Genomic DNA, 15,282 nt, shown 5'->3' with positions numbered 1-15,282 from the left:
ACAGAAAAAAATAACCACCACACAAATGCCCCAGAATGTTAACTACATGTTAAAATACGTTAAAATACAACAGAAATAAATATTTTAGGAACATAGAGATAAAACAGTGGATAAGACACTTACCTTGCATACAGCCAACCTGGTTCAATCCTCGATACTACAGATGATCCCATAAGCACTGCTAGGAGGGATTTTCCACAGAGCCAAGAGTAAGCCAGGAGCATCACTGGGTGTGGACCATCAACCAAAATAAAATAAAAAAAATTTAATAAAAATATAGAACATATAGGCATAATAAAATGACCACAGAAAAAGCATCTTTGGGCCGGGCGGTGGCGCTGGAGGTAAGGTGCCTGCCTTGCCTGCGCTAGCCTAGGACGGACCGCGGTTCGATCCCCCGGCGTCCCATATGGTCCCCATATGTTGCCAGGAGCAACTTCTGAGCGCATAGCCAGGAGTAACCCCTGAGCGTCACAGGGTGTGGCCCAAAAACAAAAAAAAAAAAAAAAAAAAAAAAAAAAAAAAAAAAAGAAAAAGCATCTTAGAGGTTCATGAGTTTATTTGCTGTCAAATTTTAATTTCTGGATTATATTATGTATCCTGTTAAATGTAAGTGATAAAAATTATGTATGATTATAGAAAAATATCTTTAATGTTAGGGCCAGAGTGGTGGCACAGGGCATAAGGCCTTGTGCTAGCCTTGTGCGCACTAGCCTAGGACGGACCATGGTTCTATCCCCCAGCATCCCATATGGTTTCCCAAGCCAGGAGCAATTTCTGAGTGCATAGCCAGAAGTAACCCCTGAGTGTCACTGGGTGTGGCTTAAACCCCTCCCCCCAAAAAAACTTTAATGTTAAAATAGAGAAATTCAGAACAGTGTTACAATATGTTCCTAGTATTAAATTTTTTTCAAGATATGCCTTTAAGGGGCCGGGCGGTGGCGCTAAAGGTAAAGTGCCTGCCTTGCCAGCGCTGCCTTGGACGGACCGCGGTTCGATCCCCCGGTGTCCCATATGGTCCCCCAAGCCAGGAGCAACTTCTGAGCACATAGCCAGGAGTAACCCCTGAGCGTTACCGGGTGTGGCCCAAAAACCAAAAAAAAAAAAAAAAAAAGATATGCCTTTAAATTTGTTAGTGGTTGAAGGTTGATATTATTTTTCCCCTTTTAATTTTTTTCCCTTTAATGACATTTGAATTGAATTGAATTTGTGTCTGAACATCTTTTTTTTTGTATATTTGTGTGTTTGAACATCTTATAATAATTAAAGAAAATAATAAGTTAAGGAATAGTAAAAAGGGTCAAATGACCTAATCAAGTAATAGGAAGCTTGAAAAACTGCCTATCAGATTTTAGAATCTGGTAAAAATAAAAGAAAAAACATTATATTTGTAAATTTTGGGGGGGTTGCTTACACTCAATAGTGCTCAGGGCTTACTCTAGCTTACTCTAGGTTCTATTCGCAGAGATTACTCCAGGTGGTATTCATGGAACCATATTGGGTGCTAGGGATCAAACCCTGGTTGACAGCAGACTAGACAAGCACCCTCCTCACTGTACTCTTTCCAGCTCATGGAGAATTAGTATTGTAAGATTAGAAGTGGTCTTTATTTTTTTGGTTGGTTGGTTTTGGTTTTGGTTTTGGGGCCACTCCTTGCGGTGCTCAGGAGTTACTCCTGAGTCTACACTCAGAAATCACACCTGACAGGCTTGGGAACCATATGAGATGCCGGGGATCGAGCCCGTGATTGGCTGCATGCAAGGCAAACATGCAAGGCTGTGCTATTGCTCTGGCTCCCACTTGATGAAGGAAACATTGGTCATAGGAATAAATATTGTGACTTGTGTATGCTTTTAAAAGATCATTTAAGACAAGACTGTGATTACAGGACAGAGTGGTGACAGGTTCTGGAGAGGGAGAGAGGAAATTCAGAACACAAGACATCAAGGAAAAATGATTTTAAACCTTTCTTGTCTTTTCTCTCTAGTGACAATTAGACTAGTCTGCAGGATTAAGTACAATCAGGTAGAGAAATGGTCAAAAAATAGCGTATGGAAGGGAAACCTCAAGTTTTAGGTTAAGAGAATTTTGATTAAATGAATTTTGAATGGACCTGGAGAGATAGCACAGCGGCGTTTGCCTTGCAAGCAGTCGATCCAGGACCAAAGGTGGTTGGTTCGAATCCCGGTGTCCCATATGGTCCCCTGTGCCTCCCAGGAGCTATTTCTGAGCAGACAGCCAGGAGTAACCCCTGAGCAATGTGTGTGGCCCAAAAGCCAAAAAAAAAAAAAAAAAAAAAAAAAGAATTTTGAAGCCCCTTTTACTTTTACAGTTCTGCAAACCCACTTTATCTGATGACCTGTTAAGCATAGACTTGGCAAAAACAAGCAACCAGCGTTAGAGTGACTTGAGCTAGGAATTCAGGCTTAATAGTAAGAGACAAAAGAATTTGTTTCTTTTGAGAAATGAAGGTTTCTCCCAGTGTCAGATGAGGAAATCTGATAGTTAGCACTTCCTTTAGCTCCCTATCAAGTTAAGAACCTCTCATTTCTTGTAAGAGGCTTTCTTTCCCCTTTTCCCAAAGATACTAATTTAAACTCTGCTTTGCCAAGAATCAGTGTATTTTGGGAATCCATTTCTTCACCTCCCCAGGGTTGCAGTGAGTCATGGCTCCAACTCCATTCTTCCTTAGAAATCTGTAGGGTGGTAGATAATGAAGACCTTCTCCAGTTTTTCTAACTTCCTTAGGAAGTTACTTGTCTTCTAAGAGAGATATTCTTCTTCCTAGAATTGGAGTATCATCTAGTATGTGTTACATAGAAACTTGTATGGATTTTATCTTGTGAGGGATTTTTCAATAAGATGCTTTTATATAGAAATTTCCCAAGTCAATTGATTTCTTCTCAAGAAATTACAGATCATTTCTGTTTGGCAATACTCTGTTTTATAATAAATTATATTTCTTTTTATGTACATTTTGATATATATTTTGATATATTTCCTAGAAACTTATTTAAATTATATCAAAGAAAAAATTAGTTAAAATTCCTTATTCTGGGGGCCTGAGCAGTGGTGCAAGCCTTAAGGTGTCTGCCTTGTGCGCGCTAAGCCTAGGAAGGATCACAGTTTGATCCCCCAGTGTCCCATATGGTCCCCCAAGCCAGGACCAATTTCTGAGTGCATAACCAGAAGTAATCCCTGAGCGTCACCGGATGTGGCCCAAAGTAAAAAAAAAAATTGCTTATTCTGCTTTCTATTATTAAATATTCTGAGACAGATATAGAGCTTATTTGAGAACTTTGCTTCTTGGTCAGTCTCTACCTATTTTATTCATATACCACACATCCTTCCCTCCCTCCACCTTCCCTATTGTTTTTCTGTTGTTGCAATGACCAAATCTTGCACAAGTCTTTTTTTTCTTTTTTTCCTTTTGGGCCACTCCCAGTGACACTCAGGGATTACTCCTGGCTATGTGCTCAGAAATTGCTCCTGGCTTGGGGGACCATATGGGATGCCGGGAGATCGAACTGCAGTTCGCCCTGGGTCAGCTGCTTGGAAGGCAAATGCCCTACCGCTTTGTCATTGCTCTGGCCCCTTGAACAAATCTTGATTACCATGTTTCTGCACATATGCCAGTTTTATACCACACTTTTTTGGCCACTAAATAAAAGGGGAATTTTTTCATAAGACACATATGAAGAGAGAAACGTTATATTCCTTAAATTCTGCAGGTGGTTAATAAGCATGAGTGCTATGGGGTTTTCCAGGCTTCAGAGTTAGTCTCCTGACAGGGTTCCTGAACAGATCTGAATTCCTATCTTCCTACCTCATACATCACATTCTGCCCAACAGCTATAAGAAATACAAGCCATCAAGTATACTTTATACTTTGACCCAAAAGATAATGCTGTAGAGAATGAGACTTGAAATAGAAATAAAGTATTTTTAGGTAACTTTCCTTTATCTATGGGACTAAACTGTACTTTCTGTAAGTTATATGGAAATATAGAAATTGTTCACATAGGCAAAAGTTATTTTTTCCTGCAATACCCTGTTTAGGGAAGGGAAGGGAAGGGAAGGAAGAAAACAGATAAGCCTAATCATTGGCATATCTATATTTTGTAGTGCCCCACCTTTTTCTTTCATTCACTCAAGGTGCTCTATTATATTGATTTATATTACTTGCTCTGACAATACCTATGATGTCCCTAGTTGAAGGAAAATTAATAAGAAGTAAAAATAGAACTAATTTAGCTGAAGCTCATTCATGATTTCTGTGGTATCTTGGGGACAGTGGGAGAAGAGATAAGTGATATGTCTCTAAGAAGCCACTGTTTTCTATTCCTCAAGCAACCTCATAACATTCTGCAAAGGCGCCTTATGGAAACTAATCTGTCTAAGCTTCGAAGCAGCCGTGTCCCTTGGGCATCCAAGACCAACAAACTCAATCATTCCAAGTCAGAGGGTCTAAAGAAGTCTGACGATGATGACATGATTTTGGTTTCTTGCCAGGTAAGTTTCTAAGAATAGCCATTAAGAATTTTCTGAATAGTGGGTTTTTCCTCCAAACTTTATAGAGTATGGGTCATAGCAAGGAGTTCATAAATGAGTTTTAAAAGAGAACTTTATGCAGTCCTTCCTTGAAGTGTATGTAACACTTCGTATGCATATGCAACTTTATAGAAAATGAACCAAAGCTTTCATTAAGATGAGATACTACTCATGAGAATGCGCTCCAACTCCTTTCATATGACATCTGTTTGCTTTTTATATTTCCCACCTTTTACTTGTCTGGCTCCTGTTAAACAGTATTTTTCGTCTTCATAGTGTGCTGGCAGGGATGTTAAAGCCTTGGTTGACACAGGCTGTCAATATAATCTCATCTCTTCAGCCTGTGTGGACAGACTAGGGTAAGTAGCTATTTGCGTTGGATGTAAGTCAGTAGCTAATGCAATATTTTTTTGTTGTGTTTAGTTTTGGGGCCACACCTGGTGGGTTTCAGAGATTACTCTTGGCAGACTCGGGGGACCATATGGGATGCCAGGGATTGACCCAGGTTGACTGCAAGCAAAACAAACTCCCTACACACTGTGCTATTGCTCCAGCCCCTCTAATGCAGTTTTTATATGTTTTGATATTTGAGATGGTATCTTCAGAGGCCCCAAAGAATTATGAAGAATTCAAGTATCAGCAGAAACCAGTCTCAGTGAAGGGATAGAGTGGTGGATTTTGGGGCAGCTAGGAGAGATCTGTGACTTATTGTGTTGCCTTACCCAAATCCTGGTTTAGGGTTGGTGATCTTTTAATCAACAGATTAAAAATTGTCCTACAAGTATATACTCCATATAAATGGAAATGTGGTTGGCCTTAGCATATTCAAAATTCTTCTTGAGGTCATACAGTTCGTCCTGTCCTGCAAAAAATCAACCAGGACCTGGAATAGGATAGCTATTGCTGCTATCCTAGGTTGAGCCATCCTAGGGGTAATAGTTGACCAATTGTTTCTTAGCACCTTACTTCTCTTGGAAGAAAGAAGTCAGATCTTGCTACTGCCCCTACTTGGGACTGGATATGAGACATACATCCCTTATATTGAATGTTTTCAGTTCCCTAACAGCTGAGATATGGTCCTCCCTTTTTCAAAGAGTAATTTTGTGTTTTTTCGTCATTTTCAATTTGTACTTTTTCTTTCCTTCTCTTCTCTCCATAGTATAGTCCAAAATCAGGAGGAACTAATCAATATGATTTTCCCTGTGTTCAGTAGATTATTCCTGCTCAGATCTCTGTATTGAAAGTATCAGTAGGAAAGATATATAATGGTTCATTTTTAATTTATTTTCAAATTGTTCATAATCTTAGGTGTGGATTTCATTGAGATTTATTATATAATAAATAATCTCTTGAATATCTGTTCCTTCTCATTTTTGTACTGTACTCAACCCTCACAACTCTATTTGGCTCTAAGGTTGTGTTTTTTTGGTTTTTTGTTTGTTTTACCACTGTTACTTAGGTGGTGGTGGTGTCCAGGAGACAAGTGCTCTTGTGATGATTCCTAATCTTTATTGGGAGAAAGATGAGATATAACACAAAATGAAGATTCCAGAAAGACTATTAATGTCCTGGTGCATAATTAGGCAGCAGATTGCCATGATACCAGAGGAATTAATAACCATCTGTAAAACTGCAATTATTTTGCTTTTGGATGGGCTATAATACAAAGAGAAAAAAATGGAGTAAAGCAGAAGTATTGGCACAGAAAATCCATAATTATTTATCCACTAACCCATAATAATAGTTTGGGTGCTCAATGTTCCAATCAGCTTATATAACTGTGTGAAACCTTGGTACTTTTGCTTTCCAACCTCCACTCCACAGACATGTTAAATTAATTAGGACTTTCTCCATGATATTTCTTTCTGATACCAATATCAATGCACTTACCAAATAAATGCCTGCCTCTACTAACCTTTTAGCTAAGTCAACCTGCTGAGATAGACTAAAATGGAAAAAAGAAACAAGGAGACATCAAACAAAACATATTCTAAAATTAAAATTAACCTTACCATGGGGCCAGAGTGATAGCTCAAGTGCATCTGCCTTGCATGACTAGCCTAAGAAGGGACTACAGTTCAATCCCCCGGAGTCCCATATGGTCCCCCAACCCAGGAGCTATTTACCAAGGAGCACATAGAGCACATATCCAGGAGTAGCTGCTGAGCATCACTGGGTATGGCCCAAAAAAGAAAAAAGAAATTTACCTTGCCTCTTTTAGATGTTGTCCACAAATGCATAGAAGGAACTTGTTAACTAAATTTGTACATAGGTGATGATACTAGGATGTAACTTAGGATTCTCTGTGTGTGTTTGTTGTCTTTATCCAATGCAAGTCATGATGTCACTTTGTGAGATAGAAGGGAACCTTACTTTTTTTGCGGGGAGGGGGGTTGGTTTTTGGGTTATACCTGGCAGCGCTCAGGGGTTACTCCTGGCTCTATGCTCAGAAATCACTCCTGGCAGGCTCTAGGGACCATATGGGATGGTGGAATTTGAACCACCGTCCTTCTGTGTCTAAGGCAAACACCCTACCACTGTGCTGTCTCTCCGGCCCCTTACTTTTTTTTTTTTTTTTTGATCCTCTTGCATGTTTAGGACTAAGTGGCTAGCTAGCATGTCTCTTTGCTTAAATTAATCTCAGAAATCTTTGAAAAATTCCATTGTTGATCAAAAGTTAAGTACTGTCATATTCCACCAAAGAAATTTTGCTTTCTTCCTTTCTGATGCAGACTCAAGGAACATGTCAAATCTCACAAGCATGATGGAGAGAAACTTTCTTTGCCCCGATATCTGAAAGTGGTGGGCCACATTGAGCACTTAGTGATCACACTGGGTTCTCTCCGCCTAGACTGCTCAGCTGCTGTGATTGGTGAGTAGAACTAGGGATGACTTCCTACTTCCACCAAACACTCATAAAAATCTCATATCTGTAAATACTTCTTCAAAATTTTAGGAGTCTGCGCCAGCATATTCCTACGACTTCTCAGTCCTCGACCGTGACTGAGGAGACAAACCATGCGGGAAACAACAGAAAAAAAGAAATAAAAAAATTTTAGGAGTCTGCTTTACTGTATCATAGATCTTGTCTTAGTTGTTTTCCTTTAAAGTATCAGATCCCCAGAGCTACAATCAAGATATATTAAGAATCATATATTGAGAATAAAAAAAGGACTGTCTAATTTATGATAAAAATGGATGCAGGCTGAGTGGAGGGATGCTGGAGAGAGATATTAGTGGAGGGAATTATATGCAATGAAGGAATTGATGTTGGAATATTGTATGCCTGAAACTCAATCATGAATAACTAATTTACATGATTTAATTTCTAAAATATTTTTAAAATTTCAAGAGGGAGGACCAGAGTGATAGCACAGTAGTAGGGCATTTGCCTTGCACTCAGATGACCCAGGATGGGCCCGGGTTCAATCCCCAGCATCCCATATGGTCCCCCGAGCCTACCAGGATCGATTTTTGAGTGCAGAGCCAGGAGTAACTCTTGAGCGCTGCCAGTGTGGCCCCAAAACAAACAAACCAACCAAACAATCAAACAGATAATTTCAAGAGGGAGAATCCAGGGAAAGATCTCAAGTGATAGAACATTTGCTTATCCTGCATAAAGTGTTGAGTTCTGTCCTTTGCAACTCAACTTGTTCCCTGCACTGGACACAGTACCAGCATGGTGACAAGCATCACCAGGAGTGGCTCCCAAACCACCCAAGTTCTACATTTTCCCTATTAAAAATTCAAGAGGCAGGCCAGAGATATGTCTTAAAGAGCTAGAACACATGTTTTTCATGTGGGAACCCTGGGTTTTTTGATCCTTGATATCACTTGGTTCCTCTTGTACCACCAAGGGTGACCCCCAAGGAACATTACGTGTGAGTATTTTTTTAAAAAAGGAAGAACTCTTAAAAATTTCAAGAGTCAAATTACCCAATATTTTGGTAAATATTATAAAATTTTGTAAATTTGTAAAAATGGCTTGTCAAAGTTTTCCATGCATGAGCTGTTTGTAAGTAGATCTTTTTACTCTTTTTTTTTTTGGTTTTTGGGTCACACCTGGCAGCGCTCAGGGGTTACTCCTTGCTCTATGCTCAGAAATTGCCCTGGCAGGCACAGGGGACCATATGGGATGCCGGGATTCAAACCACTGTCCTTCTGCATGAAAGGCAAATGCCATCTCTCCGGCCCCAATCTTTTTACTCTTTACTCCTTTGCCATAGTCTCTAGGAATTTCCTAATATATCTCTTCATAAATTCTCTTATAGGATACTTGAAGTTTCTAGATTTTGTGTATAGACCTTTGTAATTCAGAGTTAAAGATGTAATTGCAGGCCCGGAGAGATAGCACAGCGGCATTTGCCTTGCAAGCAGCCGATCCAGGACCAAAGGTGGTTGGTTCGAATCCCAGTGTCCCATATGGTCCCCCGTGCCTGCCAGGAGCTATTTTTGAGCAGATAGCCAGGAGTAACCCCTGAGCACTGCCGGGTGTGGCCCCAAACCAAACCAAACCAAAACAAACAAACAAAAAAAGATGTAACTGCTTTTTGGCTCTGTCACTTTTAACTATCAGGTCTGGGAAAATTACTTATATAGAGGCTGGCGGGCTACATGGGTATGTAGATAGTGGTAATATATATGGAATATTACCTAATAGCAGAAAGATATTTTTTATAAAGTAGAAATTAAAATTGGCTAACTCTTATCTTTTTTAATCTTTTTTATTAGATGATAATGAGAAAAATTTGTCACTGGGTCTCCAGACTCTCCGATCACTCAAGGTAGGGTAAAATTTACTTTGCCTTTGATACTTTCTTTTTGAGGCAAAAACTTCTTTTTTATGAAGACTTCATGGCAGCATCGTTAACAGTGACCAGGGATTCTCCTTTGTTTTCAGTGCATCATAAATTTGGATAAGCATCGACTGATCATGGGAAAGACAGACAAGGAAGAAATACCCTTTGTGGAGACACTTTCCTTGAATGAAGAAAAGTGAGTGCCCAATGCATCAAGTTAAATCCATTTTTTCATTATTTGGAAAGTTCCTTTAAGGGATCTTGGTTTTTTTCTGCTTTTTTTATCTCATCAAATCACACACACCTGCCTCCTGACCCTAAGTTTACCTCCCATAAAATTCTTTAGCCATATTTTAAAATAAGCAGGTACAATTCTGCACTGTGGTGGTGGTGGTGAGTTGCTTTTAAAACTAAAATTGTACTTATTTTAAGTCTAATTTCTTTGAACTTGTTATTGTTTCATCTATTTTTTTTCTCATTTCAGCACTTCAGAAGCATAACTACAGCCTGCAACATGTCTTCACGTGTATACACATTCAGGTTGATGGATTGGGAAAACGGGTTTGAACCAAATGCAGTAACAGCTTGCTGTGGACCAAGTCCTTTCCTTTAATAGAAGTTCTAGGGGCTCCTTCCTACCCAGACCTCTCTAGACTTTAGTCTGTGCTTAGAGATCTTGTCTGGTTATAGCCATTTTTTTTTTTACTCCTTTAATCATTACTCAATATATAGACCTTTTTTGACACTGCCAGGTCTCACTTGTGGCCTCTTTCTCTTCTCTGCATCTTCTAGGAATTTGCTTTTATTAGTCATTAACAGAGGCTACTAAGGTGTACAATTGCTTCTTTTCTTGTAGTTAAAATATATAATAAGAACCTGACCTTTACCTTCTTATATTTCAGAGATGAAGGATGCCTATGTCTCAGAATTAGAATTTCTTCTAATTCATTCATTGGTTTCTCAAATACGTGTTATTATGAAATTTCTGAGAGATCATTTATCAACCTTTGTTGAAAGGGCAAGAAAGGGCTGGGAAGATAGCTCAAAGGGCTAAATCACATGCCTGGTAGATACAGGGCTCTAAGTCCCACTGTTTTTCACCTTGGTGATCCTCAGCAGTGCTGAGGAGGCCCAAGAAGTGAAAAACACTTAAACATGCAAAAAAAAAATCCAAGAGAGGTAAGTGAATTATTTAAGTCAATGTATTCATAGACCAGTGGTTGAATAACTCATTTAGTGATTCAAAGGCAGAAGGGTCCTGGATCTCCCCTCACGAGCCAAAGCTCTTTTTATTCTAAAGTCTGTAGACATTTAAAGCAGAAGAAAAATATGCTTTAGGGTTGGATACGATGGAGATCTGAGTAGCTCTCCTTTCTGTATGCTAATTGCAAACTGTCACATTTAGGCCTTTAACTTGGATCCTAAAAATTGAGGATGCAAACATCAATGACATGGTCTTTCACCTTGAACTACTTAGAGTGGAGCTGGGCAAAGGGAGCACACAGAAAGGAAAACCAACTGCTCTCTGGAATCAGAGTACTTAATAAATCATCTGGGCATTATGTCAGATATTGATACCCCAAGATCTAATTAGTATTTCTCCCTACTCTGCTATTTTTCAAGTCCATACTTGAGAACCTGAAAGCAGGAACAAGGAAGGAGGTGAAAAGTTTCAGAATAGGTCTAGAATAAAAGGGAGTTTGCAGGGGAACCTCCTATGGTAACTTTACTGAGATGGGAGTGAGGAATGAAACATTCTGATATGTGGGCCAGAGAGATAGCATTGAGGTAAAGCGTTTGCCTTGCATGCAGAAGGACAGTGGTTCGAATCCCGGCATCTTATATGGTTCCCCCGAGCCTGCCGGGGGCGATTTCTGAGCATAGAACCAGGAGTAGCCACCTGAGCACTGCCGAGTGTGACCCAAAAAAACAAAAAAAAGAAACATCCTGATATAGGGAATGTAGGAAGTGAAACCCGTTAGTTTTGTTCATGGGACCAACTGAAGGGACAGAGCAGGAATTGATAGTATTACAAATAACCTTTTTATTTTTAAGACTGCTCAGTATTTCCTGATTCTTCTTAAAACCTTAGGTTATTACAGCAGTCTGTTGAACTATTTTTATTGGGATGTCAGGTGAAGATTCCTATAATGTGGGCCCGGAGAGATAGCACAGCGGCGTTTGCCTTGCAAGCAGCCGATCCAGGACCAAAGGTGGTTGGTTCGAATCCCGGTGTCCCATATGGTCCCCCGTGCCTCCCAGGAGCTATTTCTGAGCAGACAGCCAGGAGTAACCCCTGAGCACCGCCGGTGTGGCCCAAAACACAAAAAACAAAAAACAAAAAAAAGATTCCTATAATGTAATCTCTCCTTCAACTTGGCCATAGAAGTTCTCAGCAAAGTCAGAAAAATACTCCGCTGTGTATATCACTTTAGAGATTTCCAAAGCCATCTTTATTTCATAATTGTAGTTCCAGAATATTCACTGAATCCCATTTAGAGTGTTGTTAGGTCCTACTAATTGTGACATGTTCATCTACTGAACCTATCTAATGGTTTTATCCTCACAGAAGTTTCCATAAAACTAGGAACTTGACCTCCATTTGAGGAACTAGATGTCATAGAGTAAACCCCAGTTCCCATTCCTACCAGGCTCTACAGAGGAGGCAGGATGGGAACTAAACATAGCAGGGATGGCACATCTGAACCTCAGCAAAGTGATCCTAGGGTTACCAGCCAGATTTCAGTATCTCCACCAGCCTCACCTCATTATCTTATATAGAGGCCTTTTTATACTGCTTTCTTATTTATCATTTGACCTACTTCTTATGTCAGGTCTCAGTTGAAATTCTTCACCTCTTTATTATGTTGAAAGTTCTAGTCTGAGCCTTAACTTGGCCATAAATGAAGCATGTTGGAAATCCCTTAGCATGCTTTATCCTTATTTGGATTCCTTATGGACCCAGTAAAGCTAGGAATTTTCTGCTGCTTGAAAAGATGTATTTGATCTGGCCCTTTGAGTTCATGTTATTAGGAGGATGACTAGATGATCTTTAGCGATATTTTTGGCATGTAAGAATCAGATAGTAATTTTCTAATTTTGTAATAGGAACTGTTGGTGTGATTGGACCTTAGGGAATCATAATTTCACTCAGTTTATTCTAGTTGTGTAAATTCACTCAGTAATTTTTTATTTAAATCTCAGCCTTGATAGAGGTATTCAAAACTGTCCAAAGACAATTATAGCAAATCTTGAACATCATTAACCTTTAAATGCTGCCAAGTCGATTATGCTGATAGCATCTTCTCTCTGATATTCGTAAGGGAGCACTGGGTCTACTTTTAAGGGATAGGCCAGGTAATCAGATAGTCCTCGCTGAATCATAGAAAATTCTCTCTGGCAACTCTGAATGAAGGTGTGGGGAGAGAGTATCTACCCTGGCCACAGTCTGGAAAATAGTAGCAAAAAGTTAATACTGTAGGGCCAATACTATTATTCCTTATTAGATGTCCATCTAATAAGGGAATTTGAAAATAATTGATTTTTGTCATTTCTATGCCTGACTCATTTGAGGAACAGATGTTTTCAGATTTTTGTATTGCCTTGTCCTGCAGAGATTCTCACCTGGTAAGATTTTCTATTCCTTAGCTCAAAGTATATATAGAATGAACTTATTAGTATGTTAGCTCCCCTCACTCTTATGCAATATAAATATCTTTTCAAGCTGCGACATGGAGGAAATGAACTGGATTCTTCCCTCCTGTTGCCAGACCTCTGCATTGGCACTTTATCTGCTGTGTTTCTGGCTGTATATGGTTTATTTGTGACACTAATGTAATAATAAAGTGAAATATTCCCCTCTGTGTGTGTCTGACAAAGTTTTTATATCAGGGCCCTTGAAAGTAGCAGAAACCCAGCAAGGCTTAATCACAGGTTTTTATCCTAGAGCCTTCTGAACAAAGGTTTTGTAGTCCTCATTTTTTTTATTTGATGAAAGTCAAATAAACATGTTCTTACTGGCTCTGTGTCCTCGGGAAAATCAGAGACCTTGTGGGCTTGTTATGTGACCTGTAAATAGAAATGATCTAAAGACTATCAGTACCAAAAGAAAATGCACATAAAGTAGTGAGCCAGGGGCCATAGTGATAGTACAGAGGGTAGGGAGCTTGCCTTGCATGAGGTTAATCCAGGTTTGATTCTCAGCATCCCATATCATCCCCTGAGTCCTACCAGGAATAATTTGAGTGCAGACCCAGGAGTAGTCCCTGAACTTTACCCTGTGTTGCTCAAATAACAAGCAAACCCCCCCCCCCCGCCACTCCAAAAGAAGTGATTACAAGGTAATCCCTCAAACCTTTAACTTTATATGGGAACACTCTTAGTATGTGGAGCATATGAGAGAATTTTTTTTTTTTTGGTTTTTTGGGCCACACCCGTTTGATGCTCAGGGGTTACTCCTGGCTAAGCGCTCAGAAATCGCCCCTGGCTTGGGGGGACCATATGGGACGCCTGGGGATCGAACCATGGTTCTTCCTTGGCTAGCGCTTGCAAGGCAGACACCTTACCTCTAGCGCCACCTCGGGGAAACATTTAGGTAAAACAAATAGTAGCGGGGCCGGGTAGGTGGCGCTGGAGGTAAGGTGTCTGCCTTGCAAGTGCTAGCCAAGTAAGGACCGCGGTTCGATCCCCCGGCATCCCATATGGTCCCCCCAAGCCAGGGGCGATTTCTGAGCACATAGCCAGGAGTAACCCCTGAGTGTCAAACGGGTATGGCCCAAAAACCAAAAAAAAAAAAAAAAAAAAAAAAAAAAACAGTAGCGATTTGGAAAGGGTTGAATGAACCTTAATATATAATAAAAATAAAGGCCTCTATTTAAATAACATTCCAAATAAATACATTTTACAGATGGTATCATTCCTTTTAAGTACGAATATTTAAACAATATAGTCACTCAGCAAGAAACATTATGAGAACAGTTACCATAACCTAGAATTACAGTTATATTTAAATGACACTATAATTCTACTTCAAGATTTTGTCTTAAAAAAAATAATAAATAAATAAATCGGGCCCGAAGAGATAGCACAGCAGTGTTTGCCTTGCAAGCAGCCGATCCAGGACCAAAGGTGGTTGGTTTGAATCCCGGTGTCCCACATGGTCCCCCGTGCCTGCCAGGAGCTATTTCTGAGCAGACAGCCAGCAGTAACCCCTGAACATCGCCAGGTGTGCCCCCCCCCCAAAAAAAAAAAGATTTTGTCTTGATTCTCACTCTCAAGAAATAAACAACAGAATAAAAATGAATAATCATAAAGTATGATGAAATGAAGTTTGATCAGGTATTTGGGAGGGGTCAGATATGGTGGTAATAAGGGCTTACTCCTGGCTCTTCATTCAAGTATCATTCCTAGCATTGCTCATGGGGAGGTATCTGGGGTGCCCAGGATGGAACTTGGATCAACTGTATGCCTTACCAAATGTACTAACTATCCCTTTTGCCCCGTTTCTGACAGGTTTTTTTAAACTACTTTCATTTTGAGAAAAACCTATTGTACTTGCACAGTGGCAGCGAACTTGGATTAATGGAATTTCTTGAACATTATTGGTGCTTTAATTGAATATGGATTTTTATATACAGATATAGTAGTTAGTGAGAAGGGGGTATCTATAAGGCAAAGATGCATATATAGTTTTTGAATATACAGAAAAGGATGAGGGTAACATGATTATTGTCTCAAAGCTGTTAAGTATAAACTATTCTTGCTCTTAGCATAAAACAGGCATTTCTAAATGCATGGAGATTATACAGAAGCATATCCTGATTCAATTGGAGGGGAGAAATCTACTGTAAACCAGGGACTATACTAATTCTTACAAAAATGAGTTGTGTTGTTCATAAATTTTCAAAAGGAAAAGCAAAGACTCAGAGTAGTA

At 39.6% G+C, this 15,282-nt stretch overlaps 1 protein-coding gene across 1 annotated transcript in view; it reads left to right on the top strand.

Annotated features, from left to right (window-relative positions):
* Nucleotides 1-10,416, top strand: part of NRIP3 (nuclear receptor interacting protein 3) — a 29,953-nt gene extending 19,537 nt beyond the window's left edge. The window contains exons 2-7 of the mRNA XM_049781086.1: nt 4,351-4,512; nt 4,828-4,910; nt 7,284-7,423; nt 9,283-9,335; nt 9,452-9,546; nt 9,835-10,416. Coding sequence (XP_049637043.1) covers nt 4,351-4,512; nt 4,828-4,910; nt 7,284-7,423; nt 9,283-9,335; nt 9,452-9,546; nt 9,835-9,850 — 549 coding nt within the window. The 3' untranslated portion in view covers nt 9,851-10,416. The remainder of the gene's footprint in view (nt 1-4,350; nt 4,513-4,827; nt 4,911-7,283; nt 7,424-9,282; nt 9,336-9,451; nt 9,547-9,834) is intronic.
* The last annotated feature ends 4,866 nt before the right edge of the window (nt 10,417-15,282 follow it).

Source organism: Suncus etruscus, chromosome 9 (assembly GCF_024139225.1).
Source record: "Suncus etruscus isolate mSunEtr1 chromosome 9, mSunEtr1.pri.cur, whole genome shotgun sequence".
NCBI lineage: Eukaryota > Metazoa > Chordata > Mammalia > Eulipotyphla > Soricidae > Suncus > Suncus etruscus.
This window is presented reverse-complemented; position numbering and strand designations above follow the sequence as displayed.